At 49.6% G+C, this 18,219-nt stretch overlaps 1 protein-coding gene across 2 annotated transcripts in view; it reads left to right on the top strand.

Annotated features, from left to right (window-relative positions):
- Nucleotides 1-2,452: 2,452 nt before the first annotated feature.
- Nucleotides 2,453-18,219, top strand: part of FGD5 (FYVE, RhoGEF and PH domain containing 5) — a 123,271-nt gene continuing 107,504 nt past the window's right edge. For both annotated transcript variants that reach the window (XM_019433569.2, XM_019433567.2), the window contains exons 1-2: nt 2,453-2,957; nt 11,974-14,614. In XM_019433569.2, the coding sequence (XP_019289114.2) occupies nt 2,945-2,957; nt 11,974-14,614 (2,654 nt within the window). In that variant the 5' untranslated portion in view covers nt 2,453-2,944. The remainder of the gene's footprint in view (nt 2,958-11,973; nt 14,615-18,219) is intronic.

Below are 18,219 nucleotides of genomic sequence, written 5' to 3'. Positions count from 1 at the left end.
TGGAATTCTGCCTCCTTGCAAGGTCCCAACACAGCTGGCCCAAATCACAAAAATTCTAGCCTCCACCATCTTTGATCCCAGAAAAACAAACTGGTCCTGAACAACAGTAGGAACCTCTGTCTTGGGCCCTATTCTTGTGGACAGTAGATATTTTTTTGAAGACCTAAGTGGTGGGCTCTATGTTAGATGTCAGGGTTGCAGTGGTGAGCAGGTGAGCACATCCCTGCCCTGGAGCCATCATCCTGGCAAGGGGTCATGTCTGGGCCTTTCTCTACTATTTGATGGACAGGAAGGAATGATGGTACTAATGGGAAAGGGGTACGTTCCATGTTCCTCCTCCAATTTCCACATAGTAGATACTTTGGTTCAATTGCCGAAATGAATTAGGACACACACTCCCCCCTCCCCCAGCACATACGCCTCCTGCTATCCTTCCCAAAGGACACTGGAATTGCTGGGGGCCCACACCCTGGGCTTAGTAGACTCACATAGTAGTAGATTCACAACCAAACTATTAAATGACCAAGCCACACTTTGAGGCAGGGGTTCTGGAGATGCAGATGAGGAACAGCAAGGGCAAGAAGAGAGGCAGGAAATCTCATTTTAGCAATTTACTCAGTTTCTTCAAACGTAAAATGGGAAGAATTTTGAATTTTTTTAATGTTTATTTTTGAGGAGGGGGGAGGGACAGGCACGGAGGGAGACACAGAATCTGAAGCAGGTTCCAGGCTCTGAGCTGTCAGCACAGAGCCCAACGCGAGGCTCAAACTCACAGTGAGATCATGACCTGAGCCAAAGTTGGACACTTAACCAACTGAGCCACCCAGGTGCCCAATGGGAAGAATTTTGATACCAGCTTCACAAGGTTGCAATGAAGCTTAAATGAGTAAACATGCATGTACAGAGCTTAGCACTATGCCAGGCACACAGTAGGTGCTCCATAAATGTAAACAGCCAGTTATATATGGAAGCCATGTTCCTTGCCCTCAGCTTTCAATGGCTGATGTAATGAAGCCCTTAGTATGGTTTTCAAGCACTTCTGGGGCACCTGGCTGGCTCAGTCAGTGGAGTATGTGACTCCTGATCTCAGGGACATGAGTTCCAGCCCCATGTTGTGCATAGAGATTACCTAAAAAAAAAAAAAGAAGGCACCTCTTACTTTGGCCTTTCTGTACCTCCTATTGGGACACTTTTTTTTTTCCTTTTTTTAAAGAGAAAGAATTTTTTTTATGTTTATTTATTTTGCGAGAAAGAGAGAAAACCAGTAGGGGAGAGGCAGAAGGGAGAGGGGGACAGAAGATCGGAAGGAGGCTCTGTGTTGACAGCAGAGAGCCCGATGTGGGGCTCAAACCCATGAACAGGGAGATCATGACCTGAGCCACCCAAGCGCCCCTGGGACACATCTACACCATCTATTTTCCTGCCAAGCCGGCCCCTGTTGGCTCCTCCAACAGGGCATGCCTTTTCACACCTCTAAGTCTTTGCTCAAGCCATTTCCTCTACCTGAAAGGCCTTTCCTTTGCTTGAACCCTCTCCACTCCCAGGGATACCTCTGAGTTCCCACAAGCCCCTGTGCGCTCCTGTCATATCTTAGCAGTTGTGCTGGGAAGCAGAGCTATCTGCTTATGTTTGCATGACCAGTCAGACCAGGACCTCAAGGGTGAAGGCTTGGTACAAATCATCCATCGGTGCCAGGGAGGTGCTGGCAGGTGTGTGCTAAGTGAACACAGAAAGGCTCATCGCAACCAGGTCTTTCTTTCAATGTCAGCAACTCAGGGAGGCTTCTCTTCATCACCCGTACTCTACACAAGTGGTTCTCAAACTTCAGGTTGCATCAGAAAAACATGAAGGGTTTATTAAACACAGGATTTCTGATTCAGTAAGCTCTGGGAGCGGAGGTGGGGGGGCGGTCCTGAGAATTTGCCTTTCTAACAATTCCGAAGCTGACCCACACACTTTTGAGAGTCAGTGCTCTGCCCCATTACCCTGGTTTATCTCCCTCTAGGCAGTTATCACTCTCTGAAACGATATTTATTGCTCATTTGTCTTGTGTCTCCACCGTCCTCCCATCTAAGCTCCACGAGGGTAAGAACTGGGAGCTGTCTTGTTTGATCTCAGCATAGCACTTGACACAGGACTGAATGCATACCCGAGGTTGAAAAGAAAGAGATGGCTGGTCCGTTGGACGAGAGGACTAGGGGGTCCCAAGAACCGCACTCGCCGGCTCCCCCACCCCACCGCAACTGATCCTCGTCCCTTGAACCTCGCGCAGCTCCCCGAGTCGCCACTGCCCCTTTAAATGTGCGCGGGGACGCCTCGCCCCTCGTCTCCTTCGATCCCTGACCGAGCAGAAAGGGGAGGAAAAAAAAAAAAAAAAAAAAAGCCTTCCTCTTGGAGAGCGGGAGGAAACGTCTAGGAGGGGGCGGAGGCGCGGCGGCGGCAGAGGCGCGGCGGCCAGAGCGCAGCGCGCCGGGTGCGGAGCCGGACCCGGAGCGGACGCGACGCCGCGCGCTGCCCCGGCCGCCGCCCCATGCGCGGCGCACTCGCGCCCCCTCCTCTCTCCCACCCACGGCCAGCGCGGCCCCGCCCCCGGAGGCTCGCGCCCCGCGCCCCCACTTGCCCTGCGCTCCGCGCGGAATCTCGAGTGAACGCGACGCCGCGCGCCGTCCCGGCCGCCGCCCCGCGCGCCCCGTGCTCGTGCCCTCTCTCCTCCCCCCTCCGCCCCTGTCCGCCCCGCCCAGCCCGGAGGCTCGCGCCCCGCGCCCCCACTTGCCCTGCGCGCCGCGCGGAGTCCGGCGCGCGCCGGGGGGGAAGGGGGGGCGGGGCGGGCGCCTGGGAGTGCGGGCCCCGCGGGGCGGCCATGGAGTGAGGCGGCGCGCGGACTCGCGCTGGGACTGACCGACTGACTGACCGACGGGCGGCCCCGGGCTGCGCGTGCTGGAAGATGAACAGAGCAGGTAGGAGGCCCGCTCGACCACGGGCGCCGAGGGACGCGCGCGAGGGGACCGCGCCAGGCGCTCCAAGTTGGAGCCCACGGGGCGCCGGGAGCGAGCCGCCGAAAATCCCCCGACCTTCCCGCCCTGTCGGCCGCCGCTGAGATATGGGCGGGTCCGGAGTCCCCTTGCCGAGGAGGCTGAGGATCATCGGGGGCCCGCGTCCGAGACGCCCCGCCTCAGGGACGCTCCCTCCGTCTCCGCGAGGCCGCACCCTGGCGGTGTACTCCGTCATCCCGCTCCCACGGCCACCCCGGCGTGGGGGACCGCTTGGCAAGCGAGGAAGGCTCCCTTCGCGAAGGCGACTTGATCGCGCCCTGAATCCTCGCTCCGGCCCCTCTGGGTCCCTGCCAGATCCTCGCTGGCCCCTCGGAGGTCCCTCCAGGGCCCCGGGATCCTCCCGCAGCTCTTCGCCACCCCGGGGTCTATTCCTGGTCCCTCAGTACCTGGCGGCGCACTCTTAAGACGATTCCTGCTCCCTCCTCTCTCTTAGACCCCGAGACTTAGAGCTCACTCTGGGGATCAGACTAGAAAGCTCTAAATTATTGTCCCGCACAGCGTACCCTTCCCTCGCCGCGCCCTGGCCCGGGGCCTTCTTTGTGCCTCCCCCAGGGGACCACATGCCAAGGGGACGCTCCTCGCCGCCGAGGCTGAGCCGCACTCCAGACGTTTCCCTCCATCCCTCGAGTCCGACTCTGCCAGTTCAGGGATTCCGGGAAATCCAGAATGCGTTTGATAGTAAATATTAGCAATCCCTTCCGAGGAGTGCCATTTAACAGATTTAGTAACTGAGACTCCCATGGGCGATGCCTGGAACCGGTCTCAGGATTCCTGACTCCATCCACCCGGAGGGCAGAAAGTTCCCTGAAGAGGCGAGCTTGCAAGCCAGCAATCTCAGCTAACTTCATTTCCCTGCCAAGGAGGGATAGTCACTCTTTTTTTTCTTTTTCTCTTAAAATTTAGCAGAAGGCAGCCCTCTCTCTGACCAACACCCTCGTCCGAAGCCATACTCCAAAACACACATCCCTAAAGAAACAGGAAGCCACCATTTTGGCTGTCTTAGAACCATATCCTGCTGCCTTGTATGTGTGTGTTGTGGCTTTTTCTTTTTAAAGACTTTTTAATGAAAAAAGTCATTGTCTTAGGAGGTGCAGAAGGGAGACATTTGGCTGGACTGATTTGACAAAGGAGACACTCGGGGACTTGGGAGTGTGGTAGCTGCCTTCATGTGGCCAGGCACTGTTGTTGCTGGGCATGTGGATGCCTGGACAGTGAGGGAGTGGGTCAGAATGGGGGTGGGGTGGGAGTAGGGGTGCCACTTTGAGAGTGGAAGAGGCTGGAGCGGGGTCCCAGTGTTCAGTTAGCCACTCCTTGGAGGAAGAAGGTGGCCTCCAGCCTGTTTCTGGCACAGCCTGAACAGAGCCAGGCAGGCTAGCTTTTTCCTACACTCCTAATAAAACCCACTTTAAAACAATGGTGAGAGCAGTTCCAGTTTTCCCACGTTTCCCTGCTTGAGGCTTGGGCAAGCCCTCCCCTCCCTGAGAATATGGGGGATGAAGTGAGCAGGAATAAACTTGGAAGCAGACTTGGACCCAGGAAATCTCAGCAGTTGCTGCTCTTGGGTTTAGCCGTCCTAGAACTTGCCTCCAGCATAAACCTGGTTACTTTTTCAGTGTGATAGCAATGATGGAAACCTCACATAATGATTTCTGTGTGCCATGCTCTGAATTTCCTGATCATGTAACATAGTGGTGCATAGACTCCGTGGGAATGAATTTCAGAACCACCATATACTTAGTTAGGTGACCTTGAGGAGGTTACTTAACCTCGGTGCCTCAGTTTCCTCATCTGAAAAATGGAGAGGGTATGATCTTTGTCATTGAGTTCAATTAAATAAAGCTCATAAGGTACCTGGAACAGTGTCTGTCATAAGCCACTAATGAATACTGGTTAACATTTATTGGTCACTTATTATGAACTAGGTGTGGCTTTTAAGTGTTTTACTTGTATCAGTTCAGTTTTCCCAGTAACCTTATGAAGTGAGTACTCTTGCTATCCCCATTTTATAGGTTGGAAAACTGAGCTGCAGGGATTTTATGGTCACTGAGCCAAGATAGGATTGAAATACAGACTGTCCAGCTTGAGAGCCTACTTTTTTATGCAGTGCTGAACACATAGTAGATGCACAAGAAATGATGGCCAATTGAGTTTCTGTTGGCCTCTAATTGAGGTGTCTTCTATTATTTCTTTCGAACTTCTCAGCCTTATAGAAAAAGGAGGTATTTATTTCATTTTGCCAAGAAAGAAACTCAGGTTCAGAGAGGCAAAGTGACATGCCCAAGATGGCACAGTTGATATGTACCAGTGCTGGGATTGGAGCCCAGGTCTGTCTGAGCCTGGGGCCCATGCTTTTTCAACTTCGTCCCATGCAGTCTGCCCAGTATGTGCCCTGTTGTGGATCACTGGACTAGCTTAACAGCAGCCTAATTAGAAATCGTCAAGCTTGGCTTGGACATTCCAGCAGGCACCCAGGAATGAAAGTTAAATTAAGATGCGATTGGGAGGTGAAATTGGAAGATAATTACTCTTGGAACATATGGCTATGAGAGTTCCAGGGGGAATATAGTGAGCTGCTGTTGAAACAGACTCAGGGATTGAAGAAGGGGATATCAGGAGACATCAGAAGAAGAGCCATGCATTTAATACTCTGTAGTTGGCCAGAGCAGAAGGCACTTTCCTAACTGGTGCAGTGCTCTTACTCTACAGATGGAGAAACTGAGGCCCAGCGAGGGGAAGGGACTTACCCAAGGTCACACCTCCAGTTAATGGCAGAGCCAGGAGTGGAGATCAGAGCTCCTGACTCCTAGTCCAGTGCTCCTCCCAATACCCCCTCTCATTTAACCTCTATATAGCTGACATGGGAGCAGCAGCATGAATGTGTGAGTGACAGACATTTAATTAAAATAGAGAGAGAAAATACAAACTAGTAATGGGGGCTGGCTAGGGATGATTTCTATCACCAGAAACTGTTAAAAATCTCCTCTTCCTGTCACTATGGTTCCCCACCGTCAGTTTAACTCTTGGCATCTTGGCTCAAAGGCTATTCTGCATTTGAGTTATGCTCATGCATAGCAAATTGCCAAGAGGTCCTGGGCAGAGAGGGTATTACCCTGGGCTTTGTGATACCGAGAAAGGGAAGGTTCACACAGCAGCCACAGGGACTCATGAGGCAGCAGAGGGTCCACACCAGCCGCACCCATGCTGGGTTCTAGTTAGAAAGAGAAACTTAACCCGGAGGAGGAACTCCCAGGTCTGATTTATCCTGTAATTCTGCATCCCTGCCAGATTGGACTCTTGACCATACTCCCAAAGGGCTTGTGTCTAACCACTCTGGGCCTCTGCATATTCTGTTCCCTCTGCCTGGCATACCCAGCGTCTCCTTTGATTAAGAAAATCCTGCCTGTCCTTCCACATGCGCCCCAATGCTGCCTCTTCTGCGGGTCTTCTCTAGGCAGGATTGGTCTAGGACCCAGATAACCTTGTACAGAGGGCAGGCACTCTATCAGGTTCCTTTCTGTGAGGAAGGAGGGAAGGGAGCCGAGCTAAAGCTCTCACACAGCCTTCATTTTCTTTCCTTCCTCCCCAGTGTCTTTCCCAGGCTCCTCCTCATGCCAGGGCTCCCTCCTTGGCCCTGCTCTTTTCTTTGTTCACACTCATTCTCTTGGTGATCTCACCAGGCCCATGCCTTAAATCCCATCCCTGTGATGGATACCTCCAGCCAGACCTCTCCCTGGAACCCAGACTGGTCTATCTAGGAGTCCACTTTCTGTCTGTCTCCACCTAGGTGTGTGTGCTAGGTAACTCAGATTTAACACATGCAAACTAACATTCTGGCTTTCCCTCCCTAGCACGTACAGCCTCCCCCAATTCAGTTGGTGGCAACTTCATTTTTCCAGTTCCTCTGACTCAAAACCTCGGTGTTGTCCTTGACCTTGCTCCTTCCCTTACACCCCGTATTCAACCTGTCAGCAAATCCTGCCAGTTCTACCTTCATATTTGGAATCTGACTCTTTACTACTCCCACTGCTGCCAACCTGGTCCAAGCCTCCACCGTCTCATCTCCTGCCTGGATGTCCCTGGATCCGTCATCACCACTTCTGCTTATTTCAGCACATTAACAAGAGTATGCACGTCCCTCTTCTGCTTGGGGGGCCTGCATAATCTGTACCCTTCCTGTGACCCCTCTAACCTCATCTCCTGCTCCTCCCTGTTGCTTGCTCGCTCGTCCCTCCCTTCTGGCCACTCTGGCCCTCCTTGAACATACCAACTGAGTCCTGGCTTCCCTCACATCTCTCTAATCTTTGCTCTGGCGTCCTTTCCATAAGGCCTATCCCAGTAACTCTTTAAAATTGAAAAAACAAACAAACAAAACCCCACCTAACTCCTAATCTTTGTCTATAGAGTTTATGATCATCTAATATACAATAAGGTCATATACATCTCCTTTTTATTCTTTATCTCCTCCACTAGAATATAAAGGTTCATGAGGGACAGGGTCTTTGTTTTGTTTATTGATGTGTCCAAAGAGTCTAGATGGGTGCCCAGCACATAGTAGGTGGTCAATAAATATCTGTTCAATGGAATTGGATTAATGGAAATTGGATGAGAACAAACCTTATGACCAGTCAGTACTTCTGAGTTCTGAACTCAGCCTTTTGTAAAGTTCATACCTGGTTAGTTGTCTCTGGTCTCTCTGGCCTCAGGTTTTCTGAATTTTACCTTTCTCTGCCTCACTAGAAGCTGGGAGCCCTGAGTCTCCACTGTAGAAGAAAGCTCAGTAGCAAAAGGGTGAAGGCAGAGGTTCTAGCGACTGGACCAGGAGGCAGGAAACCCACATTCTCCCTGGTCCCTGCTCCGGGCTTGCTGAGAACAGTATGCATCACCTCTGTGTGCCTCAGTTACCCTATCTTTTACTGAGGAGTCAGACAAAGCCTTTCTGATTCTGGCATCCTTTGATTTCAGAGGGGGTTCAGGTGAAACACCTTGAACCTCAGAACTGGAAGCAGAACATGAACACTAGATACTTGTCATTCCTAGGGGATCCTGTGGGGAAGGCATTTTCTTGCAGGATCACGCCTCAGACACCCACTGTGACCTTTCTCGAGGAGACGGCGCCCACAGATCAATAGCTTGATTGGATGAAGGATGGCGTGGGGGTGGGGGCGATGCAACCAAGGTGATGGTCGTTTTTCATGGCCCATCTGTCCCTCTGTCAAGTCTCACGGTGCTTATGTGAAATACCACCTGTTAAGGATGAGAAATGAGAGTCCCCACCCCCAAAGAGTAATTTCATGCCAATGCCTGACACCTGATGTTGGGAACTTGAAGCTAGTATTATACATCAGTGTAGAGCAAGGCTTATACCAGGGGAAGATGTGTGGTAGACAAAGACTGACATTGTTAGAATAACAATTGCTACTATTTATTGGCTAGTCCTACTTGAAGGCCTACTGCTGGGCACTTTTAATAAATTATATATATTTTAATATTCATAACCTCTTGAGAGTAGGTGTTACTGTTGAACCCATTTTACAGATGAGGAAACTGAAGCTCACTTTTATAGGTTGTAAGTGGCAAAGCCAGGATTTGAATCCAGATGAGCCAGGCTCCAAAGGCTGTTACTTCACAGTTATAGGTTAGCTAAAGCTTAGCTGTTTAAAATCCGCATAGTTGGGTGGGTTTTGTTGGTGGTTGTGGTGGTGGTGGTGGTGGCAGCGGTAGTGTGTGTGTGTGTGTGTGTGTGTGTGTGTGTGTGTGTGTGTGTTTTAACTAATTTGGACAGATAATTTTCTAAATTAGGACGTATTTGCTTATGGAAACAAGGAGTTGGAGGGCCACTTATGTCTTGAACACTCTGGGTTATTATCTGGATGCCCGTGTCTAGCCTCGGTGTTGATGTGGATGAATATAGGTGTGGGTTAGGGTGTTGGTGTAGTGGGTGCTTTAGCCTTTAGGGTCTTGACAGCTGAGTCTCTTCTCTCCCTTTCTTGCTGGCAGCTGCCACATCTTACACCTGGCAGGGTTCCTGTTCTAACTGCCAATCCCTTCCCCTCCTAATTAGCTGTACACTGGGAAACCAGACCACTGAGTTCCTTAGATTTATGTGCAAAGTACAACTAAAGAGACTGAAATCAGGCCCTTTCAGGAGCACGGTTCCTGGGCACCTATATTCTTGCTGCCCCAGGCCTTTTTAATTTCCTTTTGGGCCTCCTCAGTTAAATTTTACATGATTCTGCGAGTTTAGGGGAGATACTGACTTTGGCTTGAGGTGCCAATGGAACAGTCCCACGGAGATGGGTTACAACGGGCTAGTGCTGTGCTGGCCAGCACCATAGCCACCACCCACATGTTGCTACTGAGCAGTTGAAATGTGGCTAATGTGAATTGTGATGTGCTGAAAAGTGTAAAATACACATTTGATTTCAAGGACTTAGTACAAAAAAGAATGTCAAATATTTCCTTAATAAATTTTGTATATTGATGACATGATCCAAACATGACTTATTGATGATATCCAAAATGCTAATATATCAAATATATTGAGTTGAAAAAGTATTGTTAAAATTAATTTCACCATTTCTTTTTTACTTTTTTTAAGGATATATATGTATATCTTTAAAGTATATATATATATATATATATATACATATATGTATATATATATATATATATACTTTGATAGAGTGTGCATGCACGCAAGACAGAGGGAGAGGGAGAGAGAAAATCTTAACCAGGCTCCACACCCAATGCAGAGCTAACATGGGGCTCCATCCCACAACCGTGAGATTGTAACCTGACCCCAAATTGAGTAGGACACTAAACTGACTGAGCCACCCAGGTGTCCCAGATCTCTCTCTCTCTCTTTTTTTTTTTTTAAAGTAGGCTTCATGTCCAGCACAGAGCCCACTGTGCTCTCACTACCCTGAGATCAAGACCTGAGCTGAAATCAAGACCTGGAAGTTGGGGCGACTGGATGGCTCAGTCTGTTAAGCATCCAACTCTTGGTCTCAGTTCAGGTCATGATCTCATGGTTCATGAGTATGAGCCCCACATGGGGCTCTGTGCTGACAGTGTGGAACCTGTATGGGATTCTCTGTCTTCCTTTCTCTCTCTCTCTCTCTCTCTCTCTCTCTCTCCCCCTCCTTCTTCCCCTTTCCTGCTTGCTTTCTATCTCTTTCTCAAAAAAAACAAAATAAAATAAACTTAAAAAAAAAGAGTTGGATGCTTAACTGAGCCACCCAGGTGCCCCCTTGTTTTTACTCTTTAATGTGGCTGTGAGAAAAATAAAAATTACATATGTGATGATAAACGTGGCTCATGTTGCATCTCCGCCAGCTACCCCTGGACTACAGATGACAGGGTAACGGTGCTGCAAGGGTTTAACTGGAAGTCAAATGCATGGGGAGAAGAGTTTGCTGACAGACCTTTAGGAGCTCTGCTTCATCTCCCTTCTGTCATGAGCCAGGCTGGCATTCTGAAGTTGCTCTGCATCAAACCCAGGCCTTAGTGGGGATGGCACTGGGCGGCGGGGCGAGGCTTGAGGGGAGACTTGTGTGTCTTCATCTATGGGCAGTGGGGAGCCAGGCAGTGTGTTTGAAGCTGAGATGTCAGGATGGAGTTGCCTTCCTGGAAATCTTCATTCCTCACTCTGCCCACAGTGTGGCCAGGGGCTTGAAGGCATTGAAGCAGTCTTGTGGCAGGACGGATGAACTTGGAAGTGGGCAGCTACACCCTTGACCTTTGCATTTGTCCAGGGCTCTCTCATTCTGCAAAATACAGCTTAAATTTCACCTACCACAGGAGGGTCTTCCTTCATCATGGTAACTCTTCTTCTCTGACTCCTGTTGGATGTACAGTTTGTACCCACATCCTTTATTCTGACATGGTCAGGTAGATCCCCCAAATCCACAAGGGAAGAGAGTTTTTGCAGATATACATGTTGGAAAATATCATGTAGCTTCTCCCATGAAGTTTGGATGCCCATGAAATTTAGACACAGGGCAGTTAGCTAGACACCAGTCTTGAAGCATGTAGAATTCAGAGGTGACCCTTAGAGGAGGAATCATGCATCACTGTCACAGACCTTTGGTGTATCATTCTTGAAGGAATGAGATAATGGCTATTCAATCATAATATTCCAAAGGTCTGCAGCTCTGTCCTCCAGTTGGTTCTGTTCGTTTTGTCTCCCTGACTCAATGGCAAGTACTCAGCAGAGGTATTCTTTTCGTCTTGATTCTAGAAGACCTTCCTATGTATGGTGCTATGCGTATAGATAGTAGGTATCCAATGAATTAAGTGTAGGATGAATGTAGGCTCCATGTGGGTGGCAGAGATGACGACCGTCAAGTTCAGCATTGTCTCATGAGTGCCTGGCACCTAGAAAGAATTTTTTTTAATGTTTGTTTATTTTTGAGAGAGAGAGAGAAAGTGCGAGTAAGGGAGGGGCAGAGACAGGGACAGAGGATTCAAAGTGGGCTCCGTGCTGACAGCAGAGAGCCCAATGCAGGGCTCACAGGCACAAACTCTGAGATCCTGACCTGAGCTGAAGTTGGATGCTCAAATGACTGAGCCACCCAGGAGCCCCTAGAAAGCATGTAATACGTAGTTGTTGGATGAATGATTACAATGATCTGGACACCTGTATTTGAGGAGTATTTCATTGAGTTCATTGAGTAGCTGGACTATGTATAGAAGAAAGATCTATTTACTTTGTTTACAGAATCAATTATCAGTGGAGGTCAAGGGGTCTTAAAGATGATGGTGGAGGGCATAAACCTAATACAGAATATAGCAGATTGGGCTCACATAGGTTGGGAAACTATCTTCAGTGTTCTCTTCAAAATGGTAAGTTGGAGACTCTGAATGGAAATAAGGGTTAACTGTACTTTTTCTCCTTCTTTTCTCTATTTTTATCCTTTAGATTCACCAAAACCACCAGTTGCTCCCAAGCCAAAGACTGCCAGTCCCCTCACACCAGTGACAGCACCCAAATTCCCTTCATCACCCCGGCCCGATAGCCTTCCCAGTCCCAACTCCATGTCTAGGGGGCCGAAACCCCCCATTGCCCCTAAGCCCAGGCTGGCGACCCCCAGTGAGTGGAGAGCCAGCGTGTACGTGATCAACAGCTTGAACAAATGCAGCAACGGGAAGGTGCTCTGTGTTGACAGGGGGACTTACGAAGAGCGCCAGTCCAACTTGGAGTGCTCGGAGTCTGAGGCTGACGAGGATTACATTGTGGTCCCCAGGGCTCCGCCGAAAGAGGACGAACCCAGGGACAGCAGCTGCTCTGCAGAGAGTGCTGCCATGGCACCTCCAGATGCCACGGGGGAAGAGGAGTGCAGGGAGGAAGGCGAGGAGAGTGACCCGGAGGGGCTGGGAGCTGCTCCAGCTGAAGTGGTGCTGAGTAGAGAGGCTGACGGAGGCGGGGCTCCCACTCCTGAGAACGTGGAGGCAGAGGATGGTGCCTGTGACCCTGGGGCAGAGGAGCAGACATTGACAAGTGAGGAGGAAGAGAAGCGAGTGGAAGAGCACAACGTATACAACCTGGAGGACAGGGGACCTTGGGACGGAGAGGCAGTCCTCCCAAGCGATGACGTCATTCTCACTCACGTTGATTTAGAGGGTCCGGAAACTCCCAGCGAGGAGCCTGGGCCCCTTGGGACACCCAGGGAGGCAGAGGAGGGTGGTGGGGAAGGCTCCACCAACACAGAACCAGGGGCTCCAGAAGAATGTGTGGATTCCGACAGGCCCTCTGATGGGGACGCTGACGATGCCAGCAAGGAACCCACAGAGAATGAGGACTTGGCTGTGGGTGTCCAGGAGGCGGAGACAACCACTGGTAGCCCTGAAATCTCTGAGGAGTGTGAGTGTGAAGATGACCATGATGACCAGGATGAACCACAGGACCAAAATGAGAAAACTGGCCAAGAAGAAATGGCAGCCGTCACCCAGGAGGTGGGAGAAGACCCCCGAGAAGGCAGAGACCTGGTGCAGGACGAACCTGCCGAGGAGAGCTGCCAGATCATACCTTTCGAGAGTGACGGTGTGGATGACTTTGTGACGTCACTCTCGGGAAGTCCCTACGAGTTCTTTCCGACCGAGAGCACCTCTTTCTGTAGCGAGAGCTGCTCTTCTTTTTCCAAGTCAGCAAAAGGCTTAGAGTCCGAGCAGGAACCACAGTCAGGAGATTGTGCAGAGCAGGGCCCCGTTGTTGGAGCTTCCTGTGTCTCTGGGGAGGGCCCCTCTGTCCCTGAGGTAGTGGTTATGCCAGAGGATGAGGATGCCGGGGACGATGCGCTCACCAACCCCTATGAGATGGGAGTTGACCTGGAGCATGAGGCTGACCCTGGGGAAGGAGAGAAGCCGGAGACACAGGCTGCATGTGACACGCTGAGTGGTTATGGCATGAAAGAAGAAATGAACTCCGATGCTGAGGGAGGCCTGGTCCCCCTCGACAGGAAGAACATCATCACGAGGGCCAGGCCCCACTCCGGGAAGGTGGCCGGCTATGTCCCAGAAACCGTCCCAGAAGAAACCGGACCAGAAGCTGGCTCATCAGCCATTGGCATTAGAGGTGCCACCAAGGAGGTGAGAAAGACAGTTCTGTCATTGGAGGGGAAACCACTGGAAGCCAGCAGGGCCTTGCCAGCAAAGCCCAGAGCCTTCACTTTGTACCCCCGATCGTTCTCCGTGGAAGGCCGAGAGATTCCCGTCTCCTTGTACCGGGAGTCGGAGGCATCTGGCTTGGACGACCATAGGATCAAAAGGAAAGATGACAACCTTTCTCTGCCCTGTGTGATTGGCTCCTCTGGGAGCTTCTCCCAGAGGAACCATCTCCCATCCAGTGGCACCTCAACACCCTCTTCTGTGGTTGACATCCCGCCCCCTTTTGACCTGGCCTGCATCACCAAAAAGCCCATCACAAAGAGCTCTCCCTCCCTGCTGATCGAGAGCGAGCCCCCGGACAAGTATACCAAGAAGAAGAAGTCATCCTTCAAGCGGTTCCTGGCGCTGACGTTTAAAAAGAAGTCCGAGAACAAAGTGCACGTGGATGTCAATGTGTCTTCTTCCAGGTCCTCTTCAGAATCCAGCTATCATGGGCCTGCCAGGCTTCTGGAAATCGACCGCAGGAGCCTCAGCAACTCCCCGCAGCTTAAGGCTCGGACTGGCAAGCTCCGGGCTTCCGAATCGCCCTCCTCCCTCATCTTCTACAGGGATGGCAAGAGGAAAGGTGTCCCCTTCAGCAGGACCGTGTCCAGAGTGGAGTCCTTTGAAGACCGCTCTCGGCCCCCCTTTCTGCCCTTGCCCCTGACCAAGCCGCGGTCCATCTCGTTCCCTAACGCCGACACTTCAGACTATGAGAACATTCCAGCCATGAACTCGGACTATGAAAATATCCAGATTCCGCCCCGGAGGCCTGCGAGGGCTGGGACATTTACGAAGCTGTTTGAAGATCAGAGCAGAGCCCTGTCCACAGCAAATGAAAACGACGGCTACGTGGACATGAGCAGCTTCAACGCCTTTGAGAGCAAACAGCAGAGTGCAGACCAAGATGCAGAAAGGTACTGTGAAGTTACATTTTCTTTGTTGTTGGGTGAGTGTAACTGCCAGGAGGCAGGCGCTTAGGTTTAGGGGACGGGATGGACTTGCTTTTTAGCCTCAGGCTCTATTTATTTCTAGCCGTGTGAATTGGGGTGAGTGGCTTTACCTCTCTGAGCCTCAGTTAACTGTGGCTGCGAAATGGGGTTCATGCTACCTTGCGGCAGAGTGTTTGAGAAGATCAGAGTTGATCGTCTGTGTGAAAGTATTGTCTAAAATGCCAAATACAGTGTAAATGTCAGCATTTGTGTTTCCATTATTTGAGAGACATTTCTCATGTAGATGGGAATGATGGGTTTGCTGGTCCCCTCCAGGAAAGTCACCAAGAGAGAAGGTTCTGGAACCTTGCCAAACTAAATATCTTTCACCATCAGGAAAATACCCTGAATTGAGATTGATACCCTTTTACTGTGTAAATATACACTCTATTCAAGGGAACTAGAAAAGACAATCTATTTAAATTGTTTAAAGAGCTAAGGGCGCCCTGAGCTAAATTTCTGAATAGAAGCCTTTTAAGAGGTATATCCAAGCTGATTTTTTTTTTTTTTTTTTTGGACTCATTCACCTTGGAAGTAAAAGTGAAACACTGAAATTATTGACAACAGTGGGGATTTTCTGACCCCACCTTTCCAAGACTGACTGAATGCCCTTATTGAACATCCCACGTGGATAACTGCCAAATCTTGCTGTTCCGTGTACCTTGTGGACGCAACTTAAAGGCAATGCAATTCAGCTTCAACCATTTACTCTCTTTGGGAGCGCCTGATCGGAATTAATAAAAGCGAAAATGGCGGTGATTTTAAAGGACATCCTGATTCTGACCCCTCGTGTGCAGTGACTTCACCCAGTCCCACACAGCTGCTGCTGCTGCTGCTAGGAGTTCCCAGGGCGCCTGCAGTAATGAATAGATAAGATGATTTGCAATTAGCCTGAGCTGTCGCTGGAGTGTAGATGCTAGCAGTGTTTGTATGGTTTATTCTCCTGAGTTTTTTACATGGTTCCCCCACCCTGGCTGCATCTTCTCTCTCCCCCAAGTCTGGGTGAGGCTGTTAATTAGTTCTTTCCAGAATGAAAAGGTTTGTTTGCTGGGGCAAGGGTAAACACTAACACTGCTGGAGGGACTGAGTTTAATTTGGAGAGTGTGGACGTGTGCAAACTCTAAGAGGGTGAGAGCTACACAGCCGACCAGTTCATTGCATTAATAGTTATCAGCAGGGTTTGAGAAGATCCAGACCTAGCTGAGTGCCTCCTAGCGTTAATGAAAATAGAACCAAGCTCTGAAACCAAAATCTCCCTGCTAGAAAGGACCTCAAAGGGCAGATGGTCAAGGCTCCCACTCTAGCAGGCCTTTCTCTGACCCAGTCTGTACTTGAATTCCTCAAGCCACAGGGAACTCACCACCTCCCAGGGTTGCCTCATCTGTTGCTAGGTATCCTGATTAAATTTTCCTTTCTGACTGAGGCAAAAGCTGTCTCCTAATATCCCTACCCCACTCATGCTGGCTCTCCCCTCTCAAGCTAGGCAAGTGAGTTCATTTCCTCTTTTGTATGACATCCCTTCAGAAATCGAAATCTGCTTCTGTAGAATCACTGAATTTTACAGCTGGGAGGGAACTTCAGACAACACTTGGTCCTGTTACAGAGGAAGAAACTGAGGCACAGAGAGGGAAAGGGATTTACCTAAGATAAGATAGCTCAGCAATTTAGTGGAAAAATCAGTGCTAGGACTCAGATGTCCTGACACCTGGTTCGGGCATTCTTAGTGAATTACAACTAAGGGATGCCAGATCTGATTGTGCAGGCTGTGCACTGCACAGCTCCAGGGCCACATTCACATTCTACTCCCCCAGGGTTGCCCAGTGCACAGTTTGCTTGGCCATATGCAGAGTCCCTGTTGCCTTGATCTGTACTTTGTCCAGAAACCAAAAAAGGTCCCTTCACCCAAGTTAACACGACAATAAGGGAAAAATACCCAAGAAAATGTCAGTGCTACCTTATCTTCTGATGCTATTTCACTGAAGGCCAAACTGACCAGGATAAATCTCCCATGCAGGAACCACATCCTCTTGGACATCAATCAGTGAGCAAAGCTTTCTCCTGTTTTCCTTCATGAAACATATAGAAGCAAAGGGGGAGAAAAATCCTCGCTTTGAGCTGGAACAGGTCTGGGCAAGGGATGTTTCAGACACCTCAAGTCGAGAGGCACGGGGGACTGCCATGGGGGTGGGGTCCTAGTGCATCTTTGCCTGAACAGGGGCTTTGAGAATTGAGTGGCTGGAGTGTTGCTATCTGAGAGGCGTGCCCAGGGGTGTGCTTCAGGTTGAGCAGGACAGGAAGGGGTGAGAAGGTGGGGAGGCAGTTCCTCCTCCTTCCGCTCCTTGTCTTGCCCCACACCTTGCTTCAGTGCGAGGATCAGGGGGAGAAGCCAAAATAAATATCAACAGCCCTGAAAGGGTGCAGGGCAGTCCTTTGGGAGATGTGAGTTCAAAGCCTGCTCAGTCACTGACTTGCTGTGGGGTCTTGGAGAAGGCTAGGCCACAGTTTGCTCATCTGTAAAATGGTAAGATTGGAGCAGGTCTGTGTTTCTCAACTGTTTGCCTTTCCTGTGCCACTTGTGCTGTTTCTGTTACACCACCTATACTACCACTTACAGTTTTTCTTTCAATCAGTCTTTTTTACTTTAAAAATATTTAGAAAGGAAATTTTATGTCACTGTTGGGAAATGGAAAAACACTATTGGCTGCCATAAATAGAAGGCAATTGTACAAATAAGATACTAAGGAAAGGAAATTAACGGGTAAATTCTAGCTTGAGGTTGTGACTTGCCAAGGCTGGAGCTGGAAGCCTGGTCCCTTTGTTAAACAGGGAGAGGTGTTAAAGACATCCTGGCACCACACAGAGACTTTCTCCTTGGCATAGTCAGAAGGATTCAGAAGGACTGAAAAGGGAATAACTCTGTCTCTCTCATGGTGTGATTCACTGTTATTTAAATCCAAGTCCTTTTTCCGCTAAAAGTACCTCCCTTCAAGAAACATGTAGAGTATATAATAGAATTCAGAAGGCCCTTAGAGAACCCTAAACCAGAGTAGCAGCTCAGGGTCTAATGGATGATTATAAAGTTTCTTCTATGTGGCAACTTCCACTGAGATTTATAGACCCAGATAATAACGTTTTAGGAGCCACAATAATCTTATTAGCAGTTTTCTGTCTTGTAAAATAAAACTGTATACATTGTTACTTATGTACATTTTCCCCATGGTATACAACATTTCCATCATCTTTTAGTTTAAAGTGTATCCCCAGAACATTCTTTTTTTTGTCCCCCCCGCCCCCGAATTGACCCTTGTGAAAAAGAAAAAATGGACCAGAGATCTAGTCCAGAAAAGTCCTACTTTCCAAATAGGCTGTTCTATGTCTTCAGTCAGTGCTCTTTGATGGGGGAGCCTCGTCTTTACTTCTGAGTATTCCATGGCCCCTCAGTACGTTGGTTCTATGCTAGGAGCTTAATAAATGCATGTTTAAAAAAACCAAACAAACAAAATAAGTAAATGTATGTTGATGATGAGGGG

The sequence above is a fragment of the Panthera pardus genome, unplaced genomic scaffold (genome assembly GCF_024362965.1).
Source record: "Panthera pardus isolate Hobbes unplaced genomic scaffold, ASM2436296v1 HiC_scaffold_8, whole genome shotgun sequence".
NCBI classification, from domain to species: Eukaryota; Metazoa; Chordata; class Mammalia; order Carnivora; family Felidae; genus Panthera; species Panthera pardus.
The sequence above is the reverse complement of the archived record's forward strand: the minus strand, read 5'-3'. Positions and strand labels throughout refer to the sequence as shown.